We start from the raw sequence: 16,038 nt of genomic DNA, 5'->3' as shown, positions 1-16,038 counted from the left end.
TATAAATTCAAGACGAGTCTGAATTATGACACATTAAAAAAAAAGTTATATACAATACAAAATCTCATTCACTGTTGGAGTGGGTATACATTAGTAAAATATTTTGGAAAACAGTTGTTCATTATCTAGTAGACTTGAACATGCACAGTCCTTATAACCCAGAATTCTCTTAGGGATATATCCTAAGCTAGAGGAACTCTTGAACATGTGCACCAAAAGTAATATAAGAAAAGGTTCATACTATTCATGGCAGAAATGCTCACAGTTACAAAAACCAATCAATCCATCAAAAACAAACCAGCAAAAAGACACCAAAATATTTATCAATAGTAAAATGGATAAAAGGTATAACTGTGAAACAATGAAACATATACACCTGCAAAAAAGCAAGTCACAGAAGATTATAAATACCACAAACTAGAAAAGTTCATTAACAGGCAAAACTAAACAATGTATTGGTAGGGATACATATGTAGGTGGTAAAACTATAATGAAAAACAAGAAAATATTAAAACAAATTCCAAAACAGAGGTTACCTATCATGGGTAAGAGGAAGAAAAAGGGATGCAGCTTGGAAATGACACAGCAGAATCTTAAAAAGCTGGTAATGCTCTATTTCTTAACCTAGCTGGTAGGTACATAGCACTCATTTTTGTACTCTTTCAAAAATTATACACAAATGCTTTATAAACACATATAACATATACATAATTCAGAAGAAACAACTTCATAACTGGCATTATTAGAAAAGAGTGTAAAATATAAATATGTTACTTTTAATTTGGAAGGTCTTACCTGATTTCCATATGTGTGCCTTCCTAAGGCATTTCTCATTTTAACAAATTTCAAATCTTTACTAGAATCTCTGTATTTTTCTTTTCTGTGATGTTCAGTTAAAATAGAACTAATATTAACATCTTCATCATGATTTTTCACTTCTTTCTGCATGTTTATAAAAATACTTTAGTTAGACTATGGATTAGCCATAGCCTCAACACAACCAATGCAAGTCACAACAAAAAAACCCTCAGGAATGTAGGTTTTATGAAACATACACATGAGATTAAATACAGTAAAGAGCATTATGAATTATATTACATTTTAGTTATACTAAGATGAAACAGAAAAATAAATATTTTTAGTTCTTAAAGTATATACTGTGTTTACAAACACATTTAATTTAGGTATTTTGTTAACTTACTCTTTCCTGGAATCTCTGCCTTTTACAAAATTTGTCATATGATTAGTCAAAACAGATTTGGTTATCTTCATTATTTTCTTTTATTTTTCCAAATGTTTGTGAAAACAATTTAGGCTCTACATCAAACAGTCTTGCCATTATTAGGCATATCAAATGAAACATCTCAGAAAATCTTTGTATAGGAAATAGGTATAATAACATTAAAATGGATAAGAAGTATTGCAAACCATATTGTTTATTCTTTACACTAAGAAATTAAAAAAAATAGAAATTGTGACCTGAATTTGATATACATTCTCCTGAGTTCTAAAAGGAACTCAAGATGTTTACAGATGTATTCTTTTTACTTTTTTTTAAATTTAGATATAGTTGATGTACAATATTATATAAGTTACAGGTATACAATGTAATGATTCACAATTTTTCAAGGTTATACTCAACTTATAGTTATTATAAAATACTGGCTATATTTCCTGTGTTGTACAATATATCCTTGTAGCTTATTTTATGCCTAATAGTTTATACCTCTTAGTCCCCTACCCCTATATTGCCCCCTCCCAGCTATTCCCTCTCCCCACTGGTAGCCACTAGTTTGTTATCCATATCTGTAAGTCCATTTTAATTCTGTAATATTCAGTAGTTTATTTTTTAGATTCCACATATAAATTATATCATACTGTATTTATCTTTCTCTTTTTGACTTATTCCACTTAGTATACCTCCAAGTCCATCCATGTTGTTGCAAATGGCAAAATTTCATTTTTTATGGCTGAGTAGTATTCCACTATAGCTATATGTCTATACAGATCTCCCATCTTCTTTATCCATTCATTTGTTGATGGACACTTAGGTTGCTTCCATACCATGTTAATTGTAAATAATGCTGCTATAAACATTGGTATGCTTGGATATTTTGAAACTAGTGTTTTCCTTTTTTTCTGATATGTACCCAGGAATGAAATTGCTGGGTCATATGGTAGTTCTACTTTTAGTTTCGTATTTTATTTTTTAGAAACTGCCATACCATTTTCCACAGTGGGTGCACCAATTTATACTCCCATCAACAAACAGTGTATGAGGGTTCCGTTTTCTCTACATCCTCATCAATATTTGTTATTTCTGGTTTTTTTCATGATAGCCATTCTGACAGATGTGAAGTGATATCACATTGTGGATTTAATTTGCATTTCTCTGATGATTAATGATGTTGAGCAGCTTTTCATATACCTGCTGGCCATCTGTATGCCTTCTTTAGAAAAATGTCTTTTCAGGTCTTCTGCCCATTTTTTAATTGGGTTGTTTTTTTGGTGTTGAGATGTATGATCTGTTTATATATTTTGGCTATTAACCACTTACTGGTCATATCATTAGCAAACATTTTCTCTCATTCAGTAGGCTGTCTTTTCATTTTGTCGATGGTTTACTTTGCTTTGTGAAGGCTTTTAAGTCTAATCAGGTATCATTTATTTATTTTTGCTTTTATTTCCTGTGCTTTAAGATACAGATTCAAAAAAAATACTGTGACAATTTATGTCAAAGAGTGTTATACCTATATTCTCTTCTGGGAGTTTTATGGTTTCAGGGCTTCCATTTAAGTCTTTTATATATTTTGAGTTTATTTTTGGACATAATGTGAGGAAATGTTCTAATCTCATTGTTTCATATTTAACTGTCCAGTCTTTCCAGCATCACTTGTTGAAGAGACTGTCTTTTCACCATTCCATATTCTTGTCTCCTTTGTTGTAGATTCATTGAGCATAACTGTGTGGACTTACTTCTGGGCTCTCTACTCTGTTCCAATCATCTATGTGTCCATTTTTGTGCCAGTACCATACTGTTTTGATTACTGTAGCTTTGTAGTATAGTCAGAGGTAGTATCGTCCAAAGTCAGGGAGCATGATTCCTTTGGCTCTGTTCTTCTTTCTCAAGAGTGTTTTGGCTATTTGGGCTCTTTTGTGTTTCCATTCAAATTTCAAAATTATTTATTTCTGTGAAAAATGCCCTTGGTATTTTGATAGGGTGGCACTGAATCTGTAGATTGCCTTGGTTAGTATGGTCATTTTTAACAATATTAATTCTTCCAACCCATGAACATGGGATATCTTCCCAATCTGTTTGTGTTGGCTTCAATTTCTTTCATCAGTGTCTTATAGTGTCTTATAGTTTTCTGAATTTCGAATTTTTACCTCCTTAGGTAGGTTTACTCCCAGGTATTTTATTCTTTTTGATGCAATGGTAAATGGGATTGTTTCCTTAATTTCTCTTTCTGATAGTTTGTTGTTAGTGCATAGACATGCAGATTTCTGTATATTAATTTTTCATTCTGCAACTTTACAGAATTCATTACTGAGCTCTAGCAGTTTGTTGATGGCATCTTTAGGATATTCTATGTATAGTATCATGTCATCTGCAAACAGTGACAATTTTACATCTTCCTTTTCAATTTGGATTCCTTTTCTTTTTCTTCTCTAATTGCCATGGTTAGGACTTCCAATACTGTGTTCAATAAAAGCAGTGAGAGTGGGCATCCTTGTTTTGTTCCTGATCTTAGAGGAAATGCTTTCAGCTTTTTCCCATTGAATATGATTTTAGCTGTGGTATATATTTGAGGTCAGCTGTGGTATATTTGACGAAATGCTCTATATACACATATCTATTAAGTCCATTTGGTTTAATGTGTTATTTAAAGCTAGTGTTTCCATATTGATTTTCTGTCTGGATGATCTTTCTGTTGATGTAGGTGGGGTGTTAAAGTCCCCTACTATTATTGTATTGATATTACTGTCAAGTTCTCCCTTTTGTTTGTTAATATTTGCTTTATGTATTTAGGTGGTCCTATGTTGGGTGCATATACATTTACAATTGTTATATCTTCTTCTTGGATTGATCCCTTGATCATTATATAATGTCCTCCTTTGTCTCATAACAATCTTTAAAGTCTATTTTGTGTGATGTAACTGTTGCTACACTGGCTTTCTTTTGATTTCAATTTGCATGGAATACCTTTTCCCATTCCCTCACTTTATCTGTGTAAGTCATTAAATCTGAAGTGAGTCTCTTTTTGGCAGCATATAAATGGGTTTTGTTTTTGTATGCATTCAGCTACTCTGTTTTTTGATTGAAGCATTTTATATACAACCTCTTGAGTTCTAAAACTCAAGATGTTTACAGATGTATTTTAATAATTACCCTATCTTTCATAAAATCTCCATTTTTTCATGTTAAATAAAACTAATTTAATAACTCCATTATTTTACATCCTTTATGTAAAAAATGTTATACTGTGGCTTATAATGCATATTTCAACAGACATATGAACTCAAAAGCCTCTAATTAAGATCATGTACACATAATCATAGAAAATCATCTAAGTCACATAAATATCAACTGTATTTTGAAAAAGCTAGAGAAAATCACAAAAATATTTTAATCTCTTGCAAAGTTTTATTTAGTCTCCATATATGATTTTGTAAGGTACTGCTCAGTTGAAGAAGTTCCAAATTGTTCCTAGAATTCTCTTTGCAAAATTTGACAGATGCAGTAAAAACAAATTTTAATTTCTTTCTACTCATATTTAAAAATATTTTAGTTTAGATTAAGTAATAATAATTACTAGGCTAATGATTTGGTAAACCAATTAGAGAGTCTCTTTTATAAAAAAAAGTATGAAACTGAACATAACTGAACATTAAGTCTTCGAGGGTAGAACTAATAATGTCTTTTTTGGTTGCTCCTACTAACTGAAAAATTTTAGTTGAGAGTCACAAATATGCTTTCTTAACGTACTTTTCATTGCTCTAAGTTCAGAGGCCTTCATGTTTTTTTTGTTTTCCATATTTAATCATACTGGAATTCACTTGTGCCATTTAAAAAAACTTGATCTATATGCAGTAAAATACTTGACTTTAGACCATGAATATGAATACATATATTGATGAATCCTTTGTAAGACACACGTTACATTCAACATACCGAGTTGTTTTAAGTAATTACCATGTGTTGAGAACACACTATGTATTAGGAACTGTGAATTTCCATATGTACATATATATTATTTCAATAAGAGCCTCAAAATAGAGACATGGACAATATCCCAATATGTTCAAATTATAGACTGTAAATCAGAGCTGGGTTCAAATACCAGCTCTGTGATTCCAAAATCATTCTTATTTCCACCAAATAATGCCTCTCACAAATTTTGTAAGAAAAATCAGAAATGTAAGATATTTTTAGAGTATAAAGTGTTACCTGGGTTCTGCACATGATCTCTTTTAAGGCACCTTTCATTTCAAGAAATCCCATATCTTTCCTGAAATCTTTGTTTTTTTCTTGATTGCTGTGGTTATTCCAAACAGAACTGGTTTGGGAATCTTCATCATTCTGAATTTCTTTCTGTATGTAAAAATGGTTTAGGCAATCAATTAAGTATGATTGCAACATTATGTACTCTTTATGGTATCCAACTTTATAATTGCAAAATATTTTGGTAGTCAAACAAGTAGGTACAAGAATGCACTCTTCTAAAAAAAATGCACTCTTCTAAATCAAAGGTTATTAAACAGTAGTAAGTTCCTTGAAGGGAAAAAAAAAAATCATTACAACAAAGGTCCCAAATAATAAAATAATAATAATGTATCTCAAGGAAAGCTAATGCTCTGTTGGTCTAGTAACAAGCAGCCCTTTTTATGAATAATCATGAACAAAACTATTTTATCTAGTCCCTTACCAAGTTAAAGTTACAATCTACTTCAACATTTTCTGATTATAGATTATTTCTCAGATTATTTTTCAGCTTTTTACTAGTAAGACTTCTTATTTGCACATCTATCATACAGAGAAGAAAATAGGCTAATAGTTGAATTCACAGTTCTTATTTTACTTGAACATTAGTAAGCAATTATCTTCACCTAACTCTATCTCAAACACATTTATTTCTCTTGTTAAGGAATCCAAACTGAATTTTTAACTACCTACCAATAATAATTTAAAATAGAGTTGCATATGTACTTATACATAAAATTCTCGAAGTTTAGTAAGATAAAGAATTGAGAGTAAAGATGAATTCAAGTATTTATTATGCAAGAGTATTCAAAGATTCACCATCTTTACACAAAGAGAGTGGAGAATCATTGTCCTCCTAGGGAACAATCATGATATAGATGAAATGTGGTTAAGGCCTATGGTGTGATCTTTGGTTCCCTTTCACTTGTACTGGGCTTCCTATATGGATATGAGGGCCCTTTAGCAGCTTGCAATCTTGCAACCAGACAACAATCCCTGAGAGTAGCTGATTAAATTTCTTTAGTTACTCAGAAAAGTGAAATTGAAAGCCATGAAAAATGAAGACTTTTCTTCTGTCTTATTCCTGGAATCAAAGAAAGTATTACTCTGAATGTACAATTTCCATTAAGGACAACTTTAATGGGGATAAACTGAGTTTCTGGCTTCAAATTTTACATGGTTGACAAAGAGGATAAATCCTCAGGCTTAGATCATCAAGAAATGTCTAAAATACAGGATGAATTAATCCCATATAGTTTCCAGTTACACAGAATACATACGCAAAAGAACATACCATTATCATTAGCAACTAGGGAAGAACATACTGTTTTCTAATTCTGACTATTAAGATGCTATATACTGATCTGTGAATTAGAATGTATGATTCAAGTACCCTATTTAAATAATTAAAAATCACAACATGATAAACGATGACATTTGGAAAATTTTTAAAAATAATCTATTTTTATAGCACTAAACAAATGATCAACATGTAATTGTCTCCAAGCCACACTCTCTCCAACCAGCTACTCTTATGAAAGATATGGGCATTATATTTCTGTAAATATTCATTACTTATTCCTTATTTTATAAAATTTTAGTGCCAACAATACACTAGGCATTGTGTTAGGTGTTTGTCTCCTATATGATCTAGGAAGAGAGCACCATGTTTAATCTCCCTTGTATAGTATAATGCTATGTTACAAACAGATGACCAAAAGCCTATTAATTCAGTAAATTATTCTATTACCTAAGATAGGGCAGCACAGTGTGGAAATGATAGTTGCCCTGGCTTCTGATTCACATATTTGACTTTGTTTTCTGTCTTAAAATAGGTATGGATATGCTTTGGTCTCAGGTCTTATTCCTTGATTCAGCCATGGCATTTGCCACACAACTTGAATGAATTCACAAGACTGGATGGAGAGCCAGAGAGATAAAGTAATTAGAACAAGCATCTTTTGAGTACTCTACATGGTTCTTTTTTTTTGGAGGGGCCACACTGCGTGGCTTGTGGGATCTTAGTTCCCCAACCAGGGATTGAACCCGGGCCCCCTGTAGTGGAAGCGCCAAGTCCTAACCATTGGACCACTAGGGAATTCCCAGAGTGTTCTACATGGTTCTTAACTAGACTGACTACTAGCATATGGTAATCTCTACAGCATTAAGTATTTTTAACTACCCAGAAAGAGACCTTCCTATTATCAAGGAAACCTAATAATACTCAAAATGAGAAAAGTAAAGGGAGACTCGAGGAGAGCAGCCTTTAAAGTTTTTGAGTGCTTGGTCTTCAATTTTTGGTCTGACATACGATAGCTGTGAGATCATGGGAAAATTATTAAATTCAATTATATGCCATTTCACTAACTGTAAAATGAGGCCATAGTGCATACCACACAGGAACATAAGGTTTAAAATAAGATTAAGTGTGTAAAATGCTTAGCATCGTGCCTGGCACACAGTAATCACTCAATAAATAATGGCTTAGAGTAACAGTTGTATAACAACCAAAGTAAGGTAGGTATTACCTTCTACATGCAAAGAAAGATATTCGGTCACAGAATAAATGACTTCCCTATGGTTAAAGAAGTAATAAGTTACAAATCTAGGTCAACAATTAGTTGATCTGGAACAAAAAGTGTATGTTTTTGCAATTACTAATATATTTCCATAAGACTTTTCTGTGGATCATTTTATTTTATTTCTTGGACAGATAATCAAAAGAAGTTTTGAGTATTCCTAAGTATTCTCGCCTTTTTGCGACATCTTCCTTGGGCCAAACAATTTAGATACATTAGTCACTTGCTCTTCTGTATTTCTATACCTTGCACAATACATACTAAATTGTAATTAACAGTTTCCACATTCTGTTTATGCCACATTTTGTTTTTGAAGTCTGGCAGGTGGTCTTATTCATTTTCTATAGTGCATAGCATAATGACTGGTACAGCAAAAGTCTTCAGCAAGTATCTATAAACCTGAACTAAATAATTCCTGATTCTGTTACTAAGTGGCTTTCCAAAAAGTTAAGTAGGTTAAACACAACTATTTTTTAAACAATTGCTCAATTGTTACTTTTGACTCAGTCATTTTATATGGCAACTCTACTTAAAGGACACTTCAGAATCCATCTAATGAGGAATGTATTATATTCTATGCCAAAGAGGTAGAAGAAAAGCAAGACATCAAAATGAAGTTAACTATCTTATCCTCAGAAGGGATCACAAAATGCCTCATTTGGAATGAATGGTTATGAACTAACTCTTAGCTGTCTAATCTAGAGCTTACAAAACAATGTATTCTAAAAACAAATATAAGTTAGAGATTGTCTATTATTTTTGCTTGATATACTAATGCCCTCTAGTACTTCAGAAGCTGAATCTGATTGTGTCAGATTACTGCAAAATACGATTATGGAGAAAGCATAATACATATTACATTTTGTTCATTTCTTTCCATAGAGAAAGGGAAATTCAGATACTTTTTCTAATTTAGTTAAGAATGGTTTTCATTCTGTTGAGAGTTAATACTACCTTTAAACTGTTCAGTTAGGTAGATCAGATAGGATGCTTTAGGCTGCAAATAATAGAAAACCAATTCAAACTAACGTAAACAACATGGAAATTGTTACCTCACAGAATGGCAATATGGTCCATTGCTAAGTCAGGTTTCAGGGTTGATTAATCCAGCAACTCAAGTATCTCTACAAGAGTCTACATTCTGTCTCTACACTTTGCTGTCTACAAGATTGGTTTCAACCTAAGGCTACTTCTCCTCATGGTCAAAGAATGGCTGCCAGTAGTAATTACGGTTTCGTTTCATTTTTCCATGTTTACATTTAGCAGATGCCAGGCTGCCAGAGGCTCGTTTCAGAATGAGAAAGAAACTTCCCAGAAGCTCTTACATACCTCTCTTCATGTCCCATGAATCAGAACTGGTTGACATGCCCATTCCTAGACCAATCACTGTCAAGGACAATGAGATTATCCATAGTTCAAGCAGATCCATCCTCTGAACTAAGGTCAAATTTCCAATCCACACTGCCGCTACTCAGTAGGGAAAGGTAATTATACAATGGTATATTACATCTACTCTTGGAATACTCAAGGGTTGTTCATAATTTCTCTATTAATCTAACAAATATAAAATGAGAACTCATGTGCTAGGCTTTATGCAAGATGATTCAGATATAACTATGGAAAAGACAGACATCATCCTTGATGACACAGTGCTTTTGGTTTAGGTGGGGAAAAAGACATGAACCAAGTAATCAGCCAATTAATTACAACTGTGATGAGTACTATAAAGCAAAATAGTGATATCAGAACACATTAGAGGTGAACCTAACTATTTTAATAAGGGGCCAGGGAGGCTTCCTTGAAGAGGCAGCATTATAACTGCAAACTGATTAAGCAGGAAGTAGGCAGGCATAGGGAATGAGAGAATAGTGGAAAGGACCTTTTTAGGAAGAGAAAATAGCTTTTCAGAAGACACTGAGGTAGGAAGTAGCCTAGCCTGTTTAAGAAACTGGAAGAAGGCAGTTGTGTTATAGTATAGTGAGCATAGGAAAAAGTAGAGCAGGCTATAGTTGCAAAGGTAGGAGTGACAGGAACCCTGTGCTAACTTAAAGCTGTATTAGAGGTTTACAACTTTATCCTAAGGGCAATGGGAAGCCATTGGACAGTTTTAAGTAGGAGAGAGACAGCATCAGAATTATTTTAGAAAGAGCATTTTAGATGTTACTTCTGGATGAAGCTGAATGGACTAGAGAAAGAAAAGTAAGAGTTACTAGGAAATTAGCAAAAGTAAAGAAGTAGAACAATAGGGAGAATAATAGGAGTTGATTCCAGGAGCACAGGGCAAAGAGGATGAACTCAATATGATGTCAGTACAGAAGAGAAGCAGTTTATTCAAGAAGTATTTGAAATAAAATCAATAGGACTTGGTAATTGACAAGATGTGGGGAATAAAGGAAAGGAAGGTTTCAAGGGTGATTCCCAGGTTTCTAACATAAATTATTAGACAAAAGGTTGTATAGTATCTATCGAGATGGGAAACACTGAAGAAGGTGCTAAGTTTTCCTAGAAGACCAAGGTTCAGTTTTTAGACATACTGCAGGTTCTCTTCCACCTTAAGTGACGCTTCTTAAAAATTCTTCTTTGCTTACCTTTAGAGCAATTCTTCTAGGGTTATTTCCATTCAAACTACTTAAGGAGTGGTATGTGCACCAAGTGAGGAGATGTAGGTGGAGGAAAAGGACAGGAAAATATTTCTAAATTCTTAGAAACAGCTCCCTCTTTTCCAATGGGAAAATACCGAAGAATTCTCATATGATACTATAACCCACTGCTGTTTTATTTATACTCTGGTTTAAAATGCTTAAAATTATTTTGTAATAAACATCAACAAAGCACTGAAAACAAAAGTAGAGACTTAAAATAAGACAAATTTTAAATTTAATAAGTTCTTTTCAGATTTATTAGAAATACTCTCAAATATTTAATTGAGAGCAACTGTCTTAAAAATGTCATTTTAATTCTAACCGCACTTTCAAAACTCAGAACATAATTTGATTTTTACATTTCACTGTATCAATATTTCATAAAATAAACATTTAAAAATGTTTACTAATTTTTTGTTTGTTTTTTACTTACCTCTAAAAGAAAATCTCCTAGATACTGAATTGGATAAAATGGAGCCTTAAAGTTATCTTTTTCTTGTTCAGCCTTGATTCTCGCATTACTGGCAATCACATGAGTTATTCCACTTGGCGAATTTTTTGGTAAAATAACATTTGCTTTTCCAGCCTCCAAAACTCTAAATGAAAATGTAGAAAGTATATTAAAAAGAAAGTATGGGGCTTCCCTGGTGGCGCAGTGGTTGAGAGTCCGCCTGCCGATGCAGGGGACACGGGTTTGTGCCCCTGTCCAGGAAGATCCCACATGCCGTGGAGCGGCTAGGCCTGTGAGCCAGGGCCGCTGAGCCTGCGCGTCCGGAGCCTGTGCTCCGCAACGGGAGAGGCCACAACAGTGAGAGGCCCACGTACCGCAAACAAACAAACAAACAAAAAGAAAGTATGTTTAGTCAAATTATCTAAATCAATTACTTCCTAGGAGTAGGAGCAGATCTTTCTGAAAGGAACTAATTCCTTTGGTCTATTTGAGTGCCACGGAGAATAACTATTGCAATAATTTCCTAAATTTTAAGTTTTTCAGAACAGATGTGTTTGAGAAATCATGCTATTCCCTCTACTTATCTGTTTCTTGATATGGGAAAAGTTTTTAAGAATCAAGAATACTAAGTTTACAAGGGGGGAAAGCAGCAGGGAGTGGGGGTGGTGGTGTGATGAATAAAAAAAAATAGAACACTAAGTTTATTTCCTAAGGAAAAGTCACCTCTATAAGCCAAAAAAAAAAAAAAAAATGCAAGAATTCTAAGAAAGTATTTACCTCAGAAGACAACATACCTCCAAGGAAATCATTCTGGACCACAAAAAAACAGAACTAAACTTGCCAAACTTCTTCTAAAAATTAGCTTTTGAAAAAGTTTAATAACTTTGATCTACATTAAGAAATACATTTTACATTTAGGCTCAGAAGACACACAGACACAGACACACAGGCACAAACACACCCAAAAGTTTCATGAAAACTCGTTACTGCAGAGGATTTAGAAAGCCAAGAGAACACTACTACAACCTGACAGTAAGAAAAAAGCCAAATAATCCACAAAATCATAACTTTTCATGAACCTATCAGAGAACTGAGATAATAAGCCAACCAAGAAATTGAATTTCCAAAAGAGTGATAAGCACCTTTGTGAAGAGACTGGATACCCAAACTATTTCACTTTTGCCAGAACACCAGAGAGAAGTAGCCACCATAAATGCAGGCAAGAATCAGGTAAAATCTTAATAAATTTAAAGGCCAAGTATAGGCAGCATGAAAGTTTAGAATAACTGAGAGTCCCTGACACATGGAAGGGCCCCCCTCAGTTGCAAGCTCTTTGCCACCAGCATCTATTAAGTATTCATGAAAAAGATTAGGGGCAGGTAACAGCAGGAACCCCATTGTTAGCGAAGGTGGGCCAGTGGCGACTGCCTGCCAACAAGAGATAGATGTAAAACCAGGCCCACTTCCCTGGATCCATCTCTCATATAAAGCAAAAGCCTTAAGTTATTTGGGTAAGGTAAGAAAGTCTTCTATTTCAGAACCCAGGAAAAGATGCACTGCTTTTGTTTTAAGAGCAGAAGTAAAACTCATCTGCCTTTGGGAAAGGGGTAGGAAAACTTCCTGCTGTGCAGCCAAAAAAAAAAAAAATGGGATAAAGGATAGAAGCAAAAGCCACCTGTCCCTGGAGAAGGGGCAGGAATGACACTTGGGCATGGGTTCCTGCACTAATACAAAGCAGAGACCTAATGCTGGGGCAGATGCTAGAAAATCTCTTACCCAAGACCCTGCCCACAATACAAGGGAGAATTTGGCTGCCATGGGAAATTGAGACAGAAGCAATGAATTGGTATATCCCAACCCCAGAGACCAAGAACATGAAGAATGCTTAAGACTAAAGCCTATCCAACAAAACGAAAACACACCAACCCTTACTCCCCAACCTAGAAATGAGTAGGAAGCAAGAGGGGAAGAATATGAAGAGCCCTTCTGTGATGAAGTAGTAAAGGGACTACCGAAAGCTGAGAATGAATAAAGAACACTGATTAAAAAACCTCCAGCATCACAGGCCCCACGCTAAGCACAAGGGAACTGTAAACCACTGCTGGAATAAAATGAAATGATGCGCTGAAGATGAAAATAGCACTAACAAAACCCAAAGCCAGCTCAACAATTGACAAGATTAACTCAACGATCCCATACTAACTGCCTTACAAGTAGGTCCATTTTTGGATATTAACATTATTCACCTCAGCCTCTACTGTTCTTCTATAGGGAATGTCTATGTATGCAAAACAAAACAAAACAAAAACACAAGACATACACAAAAATGGGAAAAAAACCCAACAACCAAACCATTGTCAAGAGATAAAACAATAAAGAGCACAGAGAGATGATCCACATGTTGAAAGTTTAAAAAAGTGACTTTAAAATAACTTGTGAATGACATGTTAAAAGATATAATAGAATAGGTGGACAATCTGCACAAACATATGGGAAATTCAGAAGCTAGTACAATCAAAAAGGTAGAATTAAGATACTATATCAAAGAAGAATTTCTTTGATAGGCTTATCAATAGACTGCACAAAACTGAGGAAGAAATCATTGAACCTGATAAGTCAATAGTAAGTATCCAACTGAAACACACACACACACACACACACACACACACACACACACACACGAAGGGGAAAAAAAACAGAACAGAGAAAGCAAATACTGTGGAACGGAATCAAATGGTCTAAAATATGGGTAATGGATCTACAGAAGAAGAACACAATAGAACAAATATTGGGCTGGCCAAAAAGTTCATTCGGGTTTTTTCCATAAGATCTCATGGAAATAGAATCAGTAAATAGAATCAGCAATTATTAAAAATGGATAATACACTACAATGAAGTAGAATTTCTCTCAGGAATACAAGTTTGGTTTAACATTTAAGAATTGATCAAAATAATTTACCATATTAACAGAATAAAGGAGAAAAGCCAATTATCTCAATAGGTGCAGACAAAAACTTTCAGAGCTGATATATTTATAATAGCATCCCCTTTTTCCATAAGGTATTATGGAAAGGCCCGAACGAACTTTTTGGCCAATTCAATATTTACAAGATAATGGCCAAGAATTTCACAAAATTAAAAAAGATAAAAACTCCCGTTTCCCTAAAAAGCTAAGAGAACTCCAAGCAAGTAACATGAATAATAAACAATAAACAAAATGCACACACATATATATGGATACATAATCAAATCACCAAAAACCAAGAGTTGTGTTGCTTTTTCAATTTTAATTTCCAACTGCATCACTAGCATATAAAAACACAATTTTTAGTCACTTATTATCCTGTGATCTTGATTAAAGTTATTAATTAGTTCTAATAGCTTTTTTTAGTAAATTATTTGGTATATGAACACGTCTTTTGGAAATAAAACCAAGTATTCTTATTTCTTTATTTCCAACTCTATGCCTCTTATTTATTTTCTTTGCCTTATTGCACTGGCTAGTACCTCTAGTAAAATCCTGAATATTAATGGTCAGAGGGGGCATTCTTGTCTTGTTCCCAATTATGGTGGAAAAAAAAAATTCATGATATTGTTTAGATTTTTTCATAGATGTCATTTATCAGATTGAGGATACAAAAATTCTCAACAAAATATTTATAAATAGAATCAGCAATTATTAAAAATGGACAATACACTACAGTGAAGTGGAATTTCTCTCAGGAATACAAGTTTCATTTTACATTTAAGAATTGATCAAAATAATTTACCATATTAACAGACTAAAGGAGAAAAGTCAATTAATGGATATAAAAATATCCATTATAATAGCATCCCCAAAAATATCCATTATAATAGCATCCCAAAATATGAAGTACATAGAATTAAATTTAACAAAATATGTGCAAGGTTTATACAACAAAAACTATATTAATGACAGAAATTAAAGAAGCCCTGGAGAGAAACAGAGTCTACTGATAGGATGACTCAATATTAAGATCTCAATTCTTCCCAATTTGATCTACAGATTCAACACAATTTCAATAAAAATCCCAGCTTGTTTTTTTGTAGAAGTTGACAAGCTGATTCTAAAATGCATACGGAAATATAAAGGATCCAGAATCACCAAAACAATTTTGAAAAAGACAAAGTTGGAAGACTCACAAGACCTGATTTCAAGACTCACTATAATACTATAGTAACCAAAACAGTGTATTCTTGGTGTAAAGTAGATACAGATATCAATGGAACAGTAAGAAGTTCAGAAATAGACCACACAAATATGGTCACCTCATTTTTGGACAATAGTTCCAAAGTAATTACAGAACAATTGGAACTCTCATACATTGTTAGTGGGAATGTAAAATGGTACAACAAGTTGGAAAACAGTTTGGCATTTTCTCATAATGTTAAATGTACAACTGCCATCTGAGCAAGCAATTTCACTCCTGGATATTTACCCAAGAGAAATAAAAACACATCTACGTGAAGACTCGTACTCAAATGTTCATAGCCACTTCATTCATATTAGCAAAACCAAATCAAAACCAAAAAAACCCCATACGTCCATCCATGGGTGAATAAACAGACTGTGATATATACATAGAGTGGAATACTACTCAGTAACAAAAAGAAAGGAACTGCTGATACACACAACAACATGGATGAATCTCAAAAATAACAAGGCAGGCAAATGAAGCTACATCAAAGGAGTATATACAGTATGATCCCATTTATATGAACCTCTAAAAAAGACAAATCTAATGTACAGTGACAAAAAAGAAATTAGTGGTTGTTTGGTTTGGTGGTGCAGAATTAAATGTACAAAAACACAAGGGAATATTTTAGGATGATGTAAATGTTACAAATCTTGATTGTAGTATG

At 33.5% G+C, this 16,038-nt stretch overlaps 1 protein-coding gene across 4 annotated transcripts in view; it reads right to left on the bottom strand.

Annotated features, from left to right (window-relative positions):
- The window catches only part of SLF1 (SMC5-SMC6 complex localization factor 1), a 71,160-nt gene that overhangs the window by 39,178 nt on the left and 15,944 nt on the right, over positions 1-16,038 (bottom strand). For all 4 annotated transcript variants that reach the window (XM_067731236.1, XM_067731235.1, XM_067731237.1 and 1 more), the window contains 3 exons: positions 11,137-11,299; positions 5,450-5,593; positions 796-942 (listed from right to left, as the gene is read on the bottom strand). In XM_067731236.1, coding sequence (XP_067587337.1) covers positions 796-942; positions 5,450-5,593; positions 11,137-11,299 — 454 coding nt within the window. The remainder of the gene's footprint in view (positions 1-795; positions 943-5,449; positions 5,594-11,136; positions 11,300-16,038) is intronic.

This window comes from Pseudorca crassidens, chromosome 3 (assembly GCF_039906515.1).
Source record: "Pseudorca crassidens isolate mPseCra1 chromosome 3, mPseCra1.hap1, whole genome shotgun sequence".
Lineage (NCBI taxonomy): Eukaryota > Metazoa > Chordata > Mammalia > Artiodactyla > Delphinidae > Pseudorca > Pseudorca crassidens.
The sequence above is the reverse complement of the archived record's forward strand: the minus strand, read 5'-3'. Positions and strand labels throughout refer to the sequence as shown.